General features: G+C 41.3%; 1 protein-coding gene and 1 pseudogene across 1 annotated transcript; both read right to left on the bottom strand.

Annotated features, from left to right (window-relative positions):
* LOC138419590 (zinc finger protein 420-like) overlaps positions 1-13,444 on the bottom strand; it is a 35,878-nt pseudogene extending 22,434 nt beyond the window's left edge.
* A 764-nt stretch (positions 13,445-14,208) lies between these two features.
* On the bottom strand, positions 14,209-15,761 carry LOC138419589 (zinc finger protein 420-like). The gene is made up of 2 exons (XM_069552448.1): positions 14,395-15,761; positions 14,209-14,311 (listed from the first exon to the last, which is right to left on the bottom strand). Exons 1-2 carry the CDS (start codon positions 15,759-15,761, stop codon positions 14,209-14,211), a joined length of 1,470 nt encoding a protein of 489 aa, XP_069408549.1.
* Positions 15,762-16,055: the final 294 nt, after the last annotated feature.

Below are 16,055 nucleotides of genomic sequence, written 5' to 3'. Positions count from 1 at the left end.
CCAGAGCAATGTGCCATCATGCCCATGGTTAAAGGGGGGCCAAGAGCAGTGCCAACATGGGGTCACATGAGACTCACACAGTGCATGAGCACACCCCAAGGTGAACATCCCCAGAGGAGCAATCCTTAGTGGCTTCTCTCCCAGTGGGTATCATCCAATCCTACCTGCCTTGACCACAGATCAGAATCACAGTGAAGAAGTGGATCTGGGGGCTCTTCTGCACCAACCAAGGAGCAGACCCCACCCCTGACAGGGCAGTGACAACCATAGAACCAAGGGGAAGCTCCCCTGAATATCCAGGGGAGGCTCGGGTCACAATAACAGCATACATAGCCCAGATCAAGGGGATAAGGGTACAAGCCTGTGGACCAACCTCACCCCCTAGGGGGAAGACAACAGAACAAGAGGAGCTAGGATCCTGCAGCCTGCAGAACAGACCACAAACCCAGAAAATATCTAATGATTACTCTTTGACTTAAGTCATCTTAAATGCAGGTGCCACTAGGCGGCCTCTAATTCTTTAACCGACTTCTTATTTTAACATGTTCTATATGATGTTTCAATATAAAAATCATAAATGATACTGGCATAGGTCTAATCAGAAACCGAGGGCATGTAGGACAAAGTCTGGGGAAGCTGATAACAAGATTAATTAAATAAAGAAGCAGTTCTTGAGAAATTAAGAAATGAGACTTTAAAAATGAGGTGTTAACAGTATCAATGCTCTGTGGAGATCTAATTGGGAAGGAAATCTTAAAAAGACTAGATATCTGTACGTAAAATGGCTTCTCTTTGCTGTACAACATTGTAAACCAGTTATACTCCAATAAGAACGTTTTAAAAAGATTCTATTATCTAAACATTGCAATACTGTGAAACCATTATAAATATGGTGGAAAATGTTTTACACTCTTATGCCAGTTTATTTGAAAATTCTTTAAGTTAATTGAATATACTTAAGTCTTTTAGTATTGAGGAATTGGGGCCAATACACTTAACATTTCATATGAGTTCATTTGAAGAAAACAGAAACTTTGAAGTAACCCTGAGACTGGCATTCTTTCTCTTTAGGGAGGTTTTGGTTTATGCAGTGAAGAAATTACTTGAATTTAATATTTATAAGATCATATTTGTAGCTTCCAGTGTTTTAGAAATTATGTCAGAAAACAAACAAACAAACTTCTGTCCCCAATATTCTTAGAACTTTGGCAGTATGTCTACAATTCCACTCACTCACTGCCATCTAGAGGTAGAAACTTTAATAGGAGCGTCTTAGAGTTTTTCAGAAATGTCCAGGTTTCCTAGGGCGCCAACACACACCACCACCCCCGACCCTCCGCCCACTGAAGAAATTGAATAGTAGTAGATTCATGCAGGTTGTCACAGGCCAAGAGAAGGATTTCAGTTCTCACTGTGATTGAGAAAAGTAATCACTGGAGATGAATTCAGGAATAATTTAAAGGGACAGAATGGGGCAGGTGATATCCGCCTATGACAGCAACAGAAAAAAACTCAGACTTCTCTAAAATCATTTCCATTGAAGCAGATCTTCCCAAACCACATGACAAAGGATGAATTCCTCACTAATCTTTGGACCTGTCGTTGACTCATCAGCTCCATCCATTCATACATACCTGTGTATATGGCTGGTATCTCCAGTCTCCTTACATCCCAGGGATTTTTTATTTGCAGAAAGGTGACCAGGTCTGGCTTAGAGACCACAAGACCTGCTATCAGGAAAAGGAATATTCATTTTACTAGAGATTCATCAGTTTCCAATCTAATATATATTCAAGTGAGAAGAGAAGGCACATGTGCTAAGTCACTCCAGTCCTGTCTGACTCTTTGCCACCCTATGGACTGTAGCCCACCAGGCTCCTCTGTCCATGGGAGTGTCCAGGCAAAAGTACTGAGTGGGTTGCCATGTCCTCCTCCAGGAATTCCTCCCAACCCAGGGATCAAACACACTTCTTTTACGTCTCCTGCATTGGCAGGCAGGTTCTTTACCACTAGTGCCACCTGGGAAGCCCAGACAAGGCATGGTAGAATGTTAATACAGCCTAGAACTAAAGTATTTGGGGACATAATTTCCTAAGCTGTATTAAAATTCCCTGGTGGCTCAGCTGGTAAAGAAGCCACCTGCACTGTGGGAAACCTGTATTTGATTCCTGGGGTGGGAAGATCCTCTGGAAAGGGAACCGCTACCCACTCCAGTATTCTGCCCTGTAGAATTCCATGGACTGTTCCATAGGGTCACAAAGAGTCAGACATGACCATAGTTTTGCCCATTACATTATTACTACTAACATTCTAGAGAAGGCATGGTTGAATGTTAATATAGCCTAGAAAGTTATATCCCCAAATACTTTATCGAAGCACTTTTATAACTAGAAACATAAAGAAAAGATCTTGCGATTCTAGTCAAGTACTACTAAGTCTAAAGTAAGTAAGTAGGAGATATCTGATTTATAAAGGAGAGTGGCACCCTTTTATTCCACAGAACCTACAGAATTACCACTAACCTAGAAGAAGGATGAAGATTCCATCAAGGAAAAGTTAGAATCATAATGAATCATCATGAGGTCTTCTTTCTCAACTCATAAATATTCATTTCCCCATAGAAAGCAGGGATCTGAAACTATTATAAGGAGCAGAAGATTCTAGGAGACATTCTAGAAATGCAGAAACCAAAACCCGTGGGTAGAGAAGGGATTCTGGAAGGCAGTTATCCTCACCCAAGGAGGCCAGGTTCCTGTAGTTCTCTAACATCACGTCCCTGTACAATTCTCGCTGACTGAAGTCCAGGCATTCCCACTCCTCTTGAGTGAAGTCTATGGCCACATCTTGGAATGTCAGCCATCCCTGAAATACAAAGTACAGGTGCCATGTGGTCATGGGAAGACTTCCTAATGTGACCCAAGAGGAAACCAGCAAGAGAAATGGCTTCGATTTAGAAGAATGTCTGGTGTTACAGAGGAATATAATTTTTACACTATAATATATTCTACCACATTTTTAACCCCAAGAAAAGAGGATGAGATACGATCCATCAACCACTACAGAAATTATTCTGATTTGGAAGAGAAATTACAAACAGATTAAAATTGCCATATTTATTTTTGAGTGTTGTACTCAGTTGACAGGTGACAAACTGTCTATCAAAAGAAACAGGAAATATTTTTAAAAAGCACTTCCTGATCCAATGTCCTGGAGTGGGCTCAGTGTGCCACATTTTTCACAAGCTTATTTGAACTAATAATGTTGAAAATTCTGCTCTATGAGTGACAATGTTTGAACAGCAACAAAGAAGAAGAGTAAAGAAAGAATTCACAGTTAACTTTGAAGTGTAAGTGCTTTACAGATTTTACAGGTCTGATAGGATAGTAACCTTGGTGACAGGAATCATTTTAACGATCTGGTATATACTATTTTCAGACAGTTTTCAGAGTCTTGAATGTATACCAGACATAATTTAAAATCAATACTGTTGCTGTATCATCTTTTGGCAAATATTTTAACAAACATCCTTTAAATGACAGCTTAAGGGACTGGGGAGCCTGGTGGGTTGCCGTCTATGGGGTCGCAGAGTCGGACACGTCTGGAGCGACTTAGCAGCAGTAGCAACTTTTACTTCATTTTGTGACTCTAGACTGTAATCAAACAAAGACAAACGCACAGAGCTAACTCTAATGAAAGTTTATAGAAATTTCTGTATTTGTAAATAATACTAAAAACAAGAAAAGTGTTAGTCACTCAGTCGTGTGCAACCCCAGGGACTGTAGCCTACTAGGCTTCTCTGTCCATGGGATTCTCAAGGCATAAATACTGCAGTGAGTAGCTATTCCCTGCTTCAAAGAATCTTCAAAGAAGAAAAGGAAAAAAATCTATCAAATGATGTTAACATGTTCATGCATACAGACATACACTAAAATCAGGACTGTATACATATTAAGAGAAAAATGGTCTTGGCAATAAAATCAGGATAATTTTTAACTGATTGAAAATGTACATAAATATTTGAGGATGATATTGTTAGGTAGGTAGATTAGGGAAAAGGAGTCCAAAATAGTGGTGGCTAAAAGACAAGGAAGGTCTGAGGAAGGTCCGAGGACCAGAATGGAGACTTCAGGTAGAACAAACAACACTCCTGGCTAAATCAAATTTGCATAGGGCAGGCCCAGGTCGAGGAAAAAAACATATAAAAGGAGGAGCCAAAGCGCTTTCTCTCTCTCCCTCTTTCTCTCCCACGTGTATGCGTGAGCTCTTCTCTTTTTCTCCCTCCCCCACGCACTCCTCCACGCTCTTCTCTTCGAGTCTTTGGGTTGGTATGCCCTCACGCTCTGAGGATGGATTCTCCTGCTATCGTCTAAATAAAATAGCGCTCTAACACTGATTTGCCTAAGAGCTATAACACAGTTTGTCCAAGACCCGACAGCTGTGATGTGCCGAGGGCTTTAATAGTCGTCGCTCCAAATCTTTGTTGTGAGGAAACAAAGAACCGAGGAACATACACTCGTGTGACAATATTATTCAAAATTTTTAAAATAGACTAGGGTGCAGACATACACAATGATTAAAAAAATAGACACCTCTGGTTCTGAACTTTTTAATTTCCTAAAAAATCTACCATTTGCATGGAACTATATTTTAAAATTTAACACAGTTGAACATAGATTCACAGTAATATGATTCTTGTAAGCATTTTGGAAAATACAGAAATGTGATGAGACTCTATCTGTGATGTGAGCGTGGAGTGTACTGGAAATGATCAGACCTGGGCTTGAGTGGTGAAAATCCCTACTCCCAAATCCCAGCATCTCTACTAAATACACAGGAGTGTTGTCAACTGCAAATCGGCACTTGCCAAGAGCATTGCCAGCGACTGAACAAGACCTTTTAGAACTAACACCCAAAACAGATGTCCTCTTCATTATAGGGGACTGGAATGCAAAACTAGGAAGTCAAGAAACACCTGGAGTAACAGGCAAATTTGGCCTTGGAAAGCAGAATGAAGCAGGGCAAAGACTAATAGAGTTTTGCCAAAAAAATGCACTGGTCATAGCAAACACCCTCTTCCAACAACACAAGAGAAGACTCTACATATGGACATCACCAGATGGTCAACACCGAAATCAGATTGATTATATTCATTGCAGCCAAAGATGGAGAAGCTCTATACAGTCAATAAAAATAAGACCAGCAGCTGACTGTGGCTCAGATCATGAACTCCTTATTACCAAATTCAGACTTAAATTGAAGAAAACAGGGAAAACCACTAGACCATTCAGGTATGATCTGAATCAAATCCCTTATGATTCTACAGTGGAAGTGAGAAATAGATTTAAGGGCTTAGATCTGATAGATAGTGTGCCTGATGAACTATGGAATAAGGTTCATGACATTGGACAGGAGACAGGGATCAAGACCATCACCATGGAAAAGAAATGCAAAAAACCAAAATGGCTGTCTGGGGAAGCCTTACAAATAGCTGTGAAAAGAAGAGAAGCGAGAAGCAAAGGAGAAAAGGAAAGATATAAGCATCTGAATGCAGAGTTCCAAGAAATAGCAAGAAGAGATAAGAAAGCCTTCTTCAGAGATCAATGCAAAGAAATAAAGGGAAACAACAGAATGGGAAAGACGAGAGATCTCTTCAAGAAAATCAGAGATACCAAGGGAACATTTCATGCAAAGATGGGCTTGATAAAGCACAGAAATGGTCGGGACCTAACAGAAGCAGAAGATTTGAAGAAGAGGTGGCAAGAATCAAGAGAAGAACTGTACAAAAAATATCTTCACAACCCGGATAATCACGATGGTGTGATCACTCATCTAGAGCCAGACATCTTGGAATGTGAAGTCAAGTGGGCCTTAGAAAGCATCACTATGAACAAAGCTAGTGGAGATGATGGAATTCCAATTGAGCTGTTTAAAATCCTTAAAGTTGATGCTGTGAAAGTGCTGCACTCAATATGCCAACAAATTTGGAAAACTCAACAGTGGCCACAGAACTGGAAAAGGTCAGTTTTCATTCCAATCCCAAAGAAAGGCAATGCCAAAGAATGCTCAAACTACCGCACAATTGCACTCATCTCACATGCTAGTAAAGTAATGCTCAAAATTCTCCAAGCCAGGCTTCAGCAATACGCGAACCGTGAATTTCCAGATGTACAAGCTGGTTTTAGAAAAGGCAGAGGAGCCAGAAATCAAATTGCCAACATCCGCTGGATCATGGAAAAAGCTAGAGAGTTCCAGAAAACCAATTATTTCTGCTTTATTGACTGCTAAAGCCTTTGACTGTGTGGATCATAATACACTGTGGGAAATTCTGAAAGGGATGGGAATAGCAGACCACCTGACCTGCCTCTTGAGAAATCTATATGCAGGTCAGGAAGCAACAGTTAGAACTGGACATGGAACAACAGAGCAGTTCCAAATAGGAAAAGGAGTACGTCAAGGCTGTATATTGTCACGCTGCTTCTTTACCTTATATGCAGAGTACATCATGAGAAACGCTGGACTGAAGAAACACTAGCTAGAATGAAGATTGCCGGGAGGAATATCAACAACATCCGATATGCAGATGACACCACTCTTATGGCAGAAAGTGAAGAACTAAAAAGCCTCTTGATGAAAGTGAAAGAGGACAGTGAAAAAGTTTGCTTAAAGCTCAACATTCAGAAAACGAAGATCATGGCATATGGTCCCATGCCTTTATGGGAAACAGATAGGGAAACAGTGGAAATTGTGTCAGACTTTATTTTTGGGGGCTCCAAAATCCCTGCAGATGGAGACTGGATCCATGAAATTAAAAGACGCTTACTCCTTGGAAGAAAAGTTATGACCAACCTAGATAGCATATTCAAAAGCACAGATATTACTTTGCCAACTAAGGTCCATCTAGTCAAGGCTATGGTTTTTCCAGTAGTCATGTATGGATGTGAGAGTTGGACTGTGAAGAAGGCTGAGTGCCGAGAAATTGATGCGTTTGAACTGTGGTGTTGGAGAAGACTCTTGAAAGTCCCTTGGACTGCAAGGAGATCCAACCAGTCCATCCTGAAGAAGATCAGCCCTGAGATTTCTTTGGAAGGAATGATGCTAAAGCTGAAACTCCAGTACTTTGGCCGCCTCATGCAAAGAGCTGACTCATTGGAAAAGACTCTGATGCTGGGAGGGATTGGTGGCAGGGGGAGAATGGGACGACAGAGGATGAGATGGCTGGATGGATGGCATCACTGACTCAATGGACATGAGTCTAAGTGAACTCCTGGAGTTGGTGATGGACAGGGAGGTCTGGCGTGGTGTGATTCATGGGGTTGCAAAGAGTCAGACACGACTGAGCAACTGAACTGAACTGAATAACAAGGGGTTTGCGATCTGCCTCTGTGGAGAATGAACCCTATGGTGCTGCAACTGACTTAAATCCCCTCGACGGAGTTCAGGTTGGATTGCAGCACTCTGCTCCAGGGAATCTGGTGGAACAGGTCTTTGGAGAGTCAGATACTTTCAGGAACTGCTTTCATGATCCCAATCCTTGCATCTCTTCATATCTAGAAAAGCACTAAACCACTAAATGATGACTTCAGTTCCTCATGCCTGGCAGAAATCCTTTTGTAAAGTAAGTGCTTGATTCCATTGAATTCCTCCTTCACCAAACTCACATACTGACCTTCCGCCACTGGCTCTTTGGAGCAGTTTCTCAGAGTTCTCTGAGATGCTGTCTCCTGGGCTGCTGTCCTCATTTTGCCACAAATAAAACTTAATGCACATCTCTCAAACTGTGCATCTGTCTTAGCTGACAGTGCTTATTTTTCAAAGCAAAGAGTAACTAAGAAGATACGGCATTACCTCATTAACTGTGATAGGCATATCCATCACTTTTTCTTTCCAAGATCCTTGTTCAAGACAAAAAGAAAAAAATGAATTTCATAGCGTGGAAATCTCCCAGAAGCACCTGAACCAGTGAACATCAGAGATCACGGGTAAGAGTACACAGAAAAATGCATTATCTCTGCCTGGCATTTTGGCAATATTAGGAAAACCATGATCTCAATCTATCATGAAAAATGTCAGCTTTCTGCAAATTCCACCTCCTATATACCTCCCATGATCTGTAGCTTAATACTCCATTTAATTAGTATCTTTTTCTCATTGGTATAGAGGATTGGCTCTGCTATTTTAACTTCTGAAAAATTCTGGAATGCTGAGTTCATTCTATTAACAAGGGCATTTTCTTACTCCTGTTCTAGAGAGCTGAATTGCATCCACACGTAAATTCATCACGGCATTTCCCCGACTTCTCTAAGATCCTAACACTGAACCACATCCCAGTGGGAATCTCCGATACCAGTGCCTCCCCGTATTGATCTCTCACAAAGGGAATGTATTGAACATTGAAGTCACTATTTCATGTTGAGAATTCATCATGCTCTATGGAAAGCCAGGATACACACAATGGAGAAAAGGCTCTGGAATATGAGCGAGACGAAACCTGAAGAGCTGGTTCCCACTATTTAAAAAAAAAAAAAAACAACAGGAAAAAATAAGAAGATGATAACAAGCACTCCAGGCAGAAAACTTAGAAGCAGAGAACTAAAGTTTTGCAGATTCTCAGTCTAGGCATTTCAGGAGGAAAAGCAAACACAGCCCCACACCTGGGACAGGACAATTACCTGAGAAGCTGCCATTTCCTCCTCTTCTTCCTCCTGCACTGCATCTTCTGGGGGATATGACGTCTCAAACTCACATCTGCATTTTGAGAAAATATCTTCAAAGACATCCATACAGCCCTTTAACCTGCAACTGCTGCAGTGAAAAAGAAGAAAACGTTTTCTTGTTTCTCTCACCCTTTTCGGAGCTCTTTGCTGACTTTCTGGGTTCCTGATCTGTAGTGGGTAATCAAAACTAACCTGATATGCTAATCACATCCTGCTGCTCCACTCTATTGGCAGATCTTCCTGGCTAGTTCCTCTCCTTCCTTTTTGCACTACAGAGAGCAGGCAGCACAACAATTCACCAGACACAATGGACCCTACTTCTGGGCTACTTGACCCAGCCTAGGAGGGTTTTGAAAAAACGCAAGAGACCTGCATTCAGGAGCCCTGAGGGAAACCTCACATTTGGCACATGTGTGAGACCTCAGGAAGGGAGGTTTTAGGGCGGGAACTTCTAGAAGCAAAGGTCAACCTGATTCCCTGGGGAGGGGCTCTTTCTAGGTTGTGTGTGGTGTCCTTGGCCTGTGTCTGCGTCCTGGGGGAGGGGAGGGGAGAGGTGACTGTTTGGTAGGAATCACCTGGGGGTCTTGGGTTCCTGCCAGGCTTTATTTGCAGACTTCTTCCCAAATATCTCCCGTGTCCTTAGTTGTTTTCACCCCTCTCTGCAGCCTGGGGACACACGTTTTCACAAAATGATTTGCATTGTGACCACCTCTCTGCAGCTGTGGCACCTCCAACTTCAGAGACCAGGAGCCTGGAGGTGTTTCCATCACAGCTTTCTTTGAAAATAAACCGTGGACAGCAGGCGGCCTGGCGAGCTGCAGTCCATGGTGTCGCAAAGAGTAGGAAAGGACTGAGCAGCTGAACTGAACTGACCTGAGCAGGACACGCTAGATTAACAAGTGTGTGTGGGCAGAGACAAATGCCTTTGAAAATGATGCCCTAAATGCTATCTGATGACCAACCACGGAAATAATGATCGGTGTTGTAAGTTAACATTACACATGAATTAACACGTGAGAGCCTTGTTCTACTTCCTGTGTGTGCGTTTTTCTAGGTTTTATGAGTCAACTACAGTTGATTGCTACAACTACAGTTGTTGCTACTGCTACAGTTTGTTGTCTGTGCCATTTAGAGAGCTCTATTTTCTCACACCTTTAAAGTATAATGACTAAGAAGAAATTAAAGTTAGAAGCATGTCCATCTTTCTAATATTATATATTCTAAAAAATATTCAGTGTGCATGCACCAGTACCAACTTTGTAGAAGATTTCGTTTCACAGCAGAGTTCAGAATAAGGTATAGACATTTCCCGTATACCCCTTGTTCCCACACGTGGACAATCTCCCTACTTACCTTTCCCCCCTAGAGTGAGCATTTGTTCCCATTGATGACTCTACAAGGACAGTAAATACATAAACTCTTTAGTTTACCCTTATGTTTCTCTTTTAGGGATGTGCACTCCATACCTCTGGACAAATGTATAATAACATGTGTCCATCACAACAGTTTAACACAAATTACTTCACGTTCCTGAAAGTTCTCTAGATTTAGGATATTCAGAGTCCCTCCTTTGAAACCCATGGCAACCACAGACCTTTTAAATCTCTTCTCTATTTCCTACTAGATTCCCAGGTGACTGAGTGGGAAGAAGTCTGCTGCCAATGAAGGACATCCAGGTGATGTGGGTTTGATCCTTGGGTCAGGAAGATCGCCTGGAGGAAGAAATGGAAACCCACTCCAGTATCCTTTCCTGGGAAATCTATGGACAGAGGAGCCTGGCAGGCTACAGCCCCTGGGCTCACAAAGACTCAGACACCACTGAGCACGTATGAACATTTACCTACACCAAAGTGTCATATTGTAAAACTGCTACTTTCTGTAGCATTTTTGAATGGGCTTCTTTCACTTCGTAAAATGCATGGAATGATTGTCCACGTATTTTATGCCTTGAAAGCTTAAGGTCCAAAAGCTTAAGAACTACCTCTGTGCCTGTATTCCTGCTCAGTAAATAAGTTCATCAACACCATTTTTTTAGATTCCATATATATCTCTTAAGGCAATATTTGCCCAAATATAGAGAACAGATGTATGGACATGGCAGGAGAAGAGGAGGGGGACAAACTGAAGAGCCCCACTGACACACATATACCACCATGGCTGAAATGCTGGAGAAGACTCTTGCGAGGCCCTTGGACTGCACAGAGATCCAGCCAGCCCATCCTAAGGGAGATCAGTCCTGGGTGTTCATTGGAAGGACTGATGCTGAAGCTGAAACTCCAGTACTGTGGCCACCTCATGTGAAGAGTTGACTCATTTGAAAAGCCCCTGATGCTGGGAATGATTGAAGTGGGGAGGAGAAGGGGACGACCGAGGATGAGATGGTTGGATGGCATCACCGACTCAATGGACATGAGTCTGAGTAAACTCTGCGAGTTGGTGGTGGACAGGGAGGCCTGGCGTGCTGCAGTCCATGCGGTCGCAAAGACTTGGACATGACTGAGCAAGTGAAATGAACTGAACTGATGGTTAAAACAGGGAGCTAATGGGAAGCTGCTGGATAGCACAGGCAGCTCAGCTTGGTGCTCTGTGCTGACCAGAGGGGTGAAATGGAGATCACGGGAGGGAGGTTCAAGAGAGAGCAGATTCATGTATACTTATGGCTGATTGATGATGTCATACAGCAGAAACTAACACAACATTGTAAAGCAATTATATTCCAATTCAAAATACACATGCATCTCAAAAGGAAAAAAGCTAAACAGACGGGTCACCCAGCGGTGGAGTATCCATCTGACAGTGCAGGGGACGTGGGCTTGATCCCTGGTCCAGGAATACTCCACATGCAACTAAGCCTGTGTGCCACAACTGCTGAGCATGGGTGGGACAACTTGCTCTTTTAGATGGGCAAGAGGCAAATGAAAGATGCTCACCAGCGCTAAACAATAAAAAATACAAAACAAAGCTACAATGATACGTCATCTCATGCCAATCAGAATAACAATTAGCAAGGAGCCCACTAATAATATCATAAATGCTGAGGAGGCTTGGAGATCAGGGACCTCCTACAGGGCTAGAGGGAATGTAAACTGGGGCAGTCACGGGGGGGGCGGGCGGGGAGCACAGAGTGGAAGCTCCTTAAAAAATGCAACCTCCTGACAGTTAAGGAAATGAATTCCATGAAAAATAGACAAAACAGATTAATTGACATTGATACGTTTTGCAGTTTTTAGTCAATCATCTGCAAGTCTAAAATGACCAGTTTTGATCTAGCCTTTCTAAATTCTCTAAGTTAAATGTGTATGAATACACATACACTCACATATTCCTTCTTGGTTTTCTCACTGCTAACATGTATACCTTAGGTATTTATATATTGTATTCAATGTGTGTTTTATCAATTATATGATGCATATATCTTCAGATATTAATATATTGCATTCAAAGTATGCCAAGGCTATGAGAAAAATGCCTTTAAGCCTAGACAAGAAACTTGTGCTAAGACTTACACAGGGTAAGATTTTATAAATCTTGGTTCAGAACTTTACCATCATGGCTTCTAATTATGCTTTTTGTGACTTTGTTAAATTGACATTTGCTTAAATGAGCCCCTGGAAAGTTTTAGCTAACAGGAGAACAAAGGGCAATTGATGCGGGTGATGTTATGATTCTAGGTCCTGAGAGAATTCACAGGAAGCCTTGAAGGCCCCTGAGGAAGGTCAAGGCTAGAACCAGGCAGAGAAAGCTCCAGTATTTGGCGTTCAGGCCTTTCTAAGGGGCCCTGGATGAAGTGCTGTGGGCTCCCCAGGCTGAGTGTGGATCGGTCCATTCAAACCAAGAGGAGCAGGAATCTAGAGCTCTGAGGGTGTCACTGAAGGGGGCCTGTGCAGTAGACCCTGGGTTCAGCATGACTGCTGGTCTCAAGGTGGGGTTTATCTACTGCAGGTGTTCACAGGACTGGCTGGTGTGAGTTCAACAGCCTCCAGGCTGCCTGCTCCCCAGACAGACACTGAGGCATCAACAGCATGCAGTAGTTAAGGTAAACTCTCAACAGTACTCTCTATGATCCTTCTTAGAGCCATCACAATGTCCCAGCAGTTACAGAGAAATGGGGGGCGGGGGGGGGGGAGTACAATGGAGAAATGATGGCAAATATCCAATTATTCAATTATTTGAGGCTTTAAGGCAGGATGGAAACTAATTGTTACAGATATCATCCCTCTATGAAAACAAAGAGTTTATTGTTAGGTATTTTCCCTTCAACCTTAAATCGGTAGGTTGACAATTCATTACACACCAACTTCATCACAAGAAACCGTCCAGTTTTATTAACATGTTATATCACACAGTCAGAATAAAACCTTTTCCAACCCACTATTTAACTGAATAAAATACAGATTACAAGCATAAACTATGATATTCATTCCTCTGATACAATGATCTGAGAACTGTGATTCCTATGGTTACAAAATGGAGGTGAATTGTTTATGAAATAAAACATACAGTAATTACATGACTTTTCTGTGACTGATTTCCATACATTTCTAGGGGATCAGAGATGTCTTTATTTGAAACATGTCAACTAATATTCATGACTTCTGTTGATATTATAAAGATACATCAAGATTTCAGTGAACTGTCATTGTATTTTACTTAAAAAGCAAGTGACATAACTATTGAAAATGTACATCTTACTATAATATGTGGAATTACTCCCTGAACACTTACGTCATGGTGACCTATAGGGATGTTTGACATGAATGACTAACACCTCCATTTAGATGTACATGTTACATTCCTGGGTCCTTAATCTTCTAATGGAGAATAAATACAATGATTTCTCCCGAGGATTGAAGGCGTTGTCTCACCTTTGGGATATTAACCACCAAAAACATAACTTAGCCTACACACTAGAAATGAAGAATAGCACCATGGAGTAATTTGAGAGTTGAATCACATTGATTTTGGTTTTCAAACAACCACAAATCATGTCAATATAAACAAAGATATATTGCTACTATTTGTACATTTCTAAATACCAACTTTCATCTTGTGATCCATACTAACATATTAATTTTCGATTTGTTTTAACTATGGATTACTATCTACAATACTTCTCCTGAAGAGGAACTTCAAAAAACAGAATTGATGAAATGGTTTCTATGTGCGGGCTTCCCTGATAGCCCAGTTGGTAAAAATCCGCCTCCCACTCCACTATTCTGGCCTGGAAAATTCCATGGACACAGTCCATGGAGTTGCAAAGAGTTGGAAGCAACTGAGCAACTTTCACTTTTTCTAGTGTGCAATTTCTGATATTTATTCAGGTTTAATTTTTATTAAATACTTTTCTATATTTTCTTTATGTCATTCCTCATCTTTCTTAAATAAAAGGTCTTGTATTTTCTGAAGTGTATGTTTAGGACAAACTTCTTCCATCACTTATTACTAGGGTTTCTCTCCAGTACGTGCTCTCTGTCTAATAAGGTGAGAGCTCAGATTAAAGCCTTTGCCACTTCTCCAGTATGAATTCTCTGATGTTGAGTAAGATGTGAGTGCTTGATGAAGGTTTTTCCACATTCTTTACATTTCTAAGGTTTCTCTACAGTATGAATTCTCTGATGGTGAGTAAGACATGAGTGCTTTGAAGGCTTTTCCACATTCTTTACATTTCTAAGATTTCTCTCCAGTATGAATTCTCTGATGGTAAGTTAGACCTGAGTTCCTGCTAAAGTCTTTGCCACAATCCTTACATTTATAAGGCCTCTCCCCAGTATGAATTCTCTGGTGTTGAGTAAGATTTGAGTACTTACTGAAGGCTTTTCCGCATTCTATACATTTATAAGGCTTCTCTCCAGTATGAATTCGGTGGTGTTGAGTAAGAGTTGAGTAATAACTGAAGGCTTTTCCACATTCTTTACATGTATAAGGCTTCTCTCCAGTATGAATTCTCTGGTGTCGAGTAAGAGATGAGTGGTAACTGAAGGCTTTTCCGCATTCTTTACATTTGTAAGATTTCTCTCCAGTATGGATGACTTGATGTTTAGTAAGACATGAGTGGTGTCTAAACGCTTTGCCACAATCCTCACATTTATAAGGCCTCTCTCCAGTATGAATTCCCTGATGGCGAGTAAGACGTGAGTGCTTGCTAAAGTCTTTGCCACAAAACTTACATTTATAAGGCCTCTCCCCAGTATGAATACTCTGATGTTCAATAAGAGTTGAGTAGTGACTGAAGGCTTTTCTGCATTCTTTACATTTATAAGGCTTCTCTGCAGTATGAATTCGCTGGTGTTGAGTAAGAGTCGAGTTCTGACTAAAGGATTTCCCACATTCTTTACATTTACAAGGCTTCTCTCCAGTATGAATTCGCTGGTGTCGAGTAAGAGTTGAGTAGTAACTGAAGGCTTTTCCACATTCTTGACATTTATAAGGCTTCTCTCCAGTATGAATTCGCTGGTGTTGAGTAAGAGTTGAGCAGCGACTGAAGGCTTTTCCGCATTCTTTACATTTATAAGGTTTCTCTCCAGTATGAATTCTCTGGTGATCAGTAAGAAATGACTTCTGATTAAAGGCTTTGCCACACTCTGTACATTTATAAGGCCTCTCCCCAGTGTGAATGTGCTTATGTCGACTAAGGTTTGAGGAACACATAAATGCTTTTTCACATTCTTTACATTCATAAGGTTTCTTGCCAGTGTGGATTTGCTGATCTTGACTAAGCTCTGAATTCTGACTAGAGGTGTTGCCACACTTTGTATATTTGAAAGGTTTCCATCCTGAATGAATTTTCCTGTGTCTACTTAGACTGGATGAGTTAGTAAAGGCTTTCTCACATTTCGTACACTTGTAACTTTTCTGCGGATTCTGAATACTCTGCTGTTGAGTGAGATTTGAAGACTGATTAGAGACATCACCATATTCACAATTGTAAGTCTTCTCTCCAGTATGTGTACTCTCATTTAGTGGAGGACTTGATGTTTGATAAAAGATATTCCTCCATGTACTATTTTTAGAGTCTTTGTCTGACGATTGAGGTCCCTGATGTTTCATAGGGTGAGAGTCTTGTTCAGTTGTACACCCAGTTTCATTGCATGCATGGCTTCTCACTCCACCGTAAATATTCTTGCAATTATTGGGGGTAGAGCTCTTACTTAAGGCCTGTCTCATGTTATTACATGTGAGAAGTTGTTCCGTATTAACCGTATCATGATATGTATTCAACAATGGTGGTGGGATTAACTCTCTTCCATTAATATCAACATTACACACTTTGGAATGGAGAGAAACTGTCTGTTGGTAGAAGAATAATGATCCCTTGTTCACAGATGCCTCAGACTGGTTATA

This window comes from Ovis canadensis, chromosome 14 (assembly GCF_042477335.2).
Source record: "Ovis canadensis isolate MfBH-ARS-UI-01 breed Bighorn chromosome 14, ARS-UI_OviCan_v2, whole genome shotgun sequence".
NCBI classification, from domain to species: Eukaryota; Metazoa; Chordata; class Mammalia; order Artiodactyla; family Bovidae; genus Ovis; species Ovis canadensis.
Note: the sequence above shows the minus strand (reverse complement) of the source record. Positions and strands in the feature narration are given on the sequence as shown.

Coding starts and splice junctions, on each gene's coding strand:
- LOC138419589 (XM_069552448.1), bottom strand. CDS start 15,761: ATGAAACATCAGGGACCTCAATCGTCAGACAAAGACTCTAAAAATAGT. Junction 14,312..14,394: donor CATCAGAGAATTCATACTGG/AGAGAAATCTTA, acceptor ATTCATACTGTA/GAGAAACCTTAGAAATGTAA.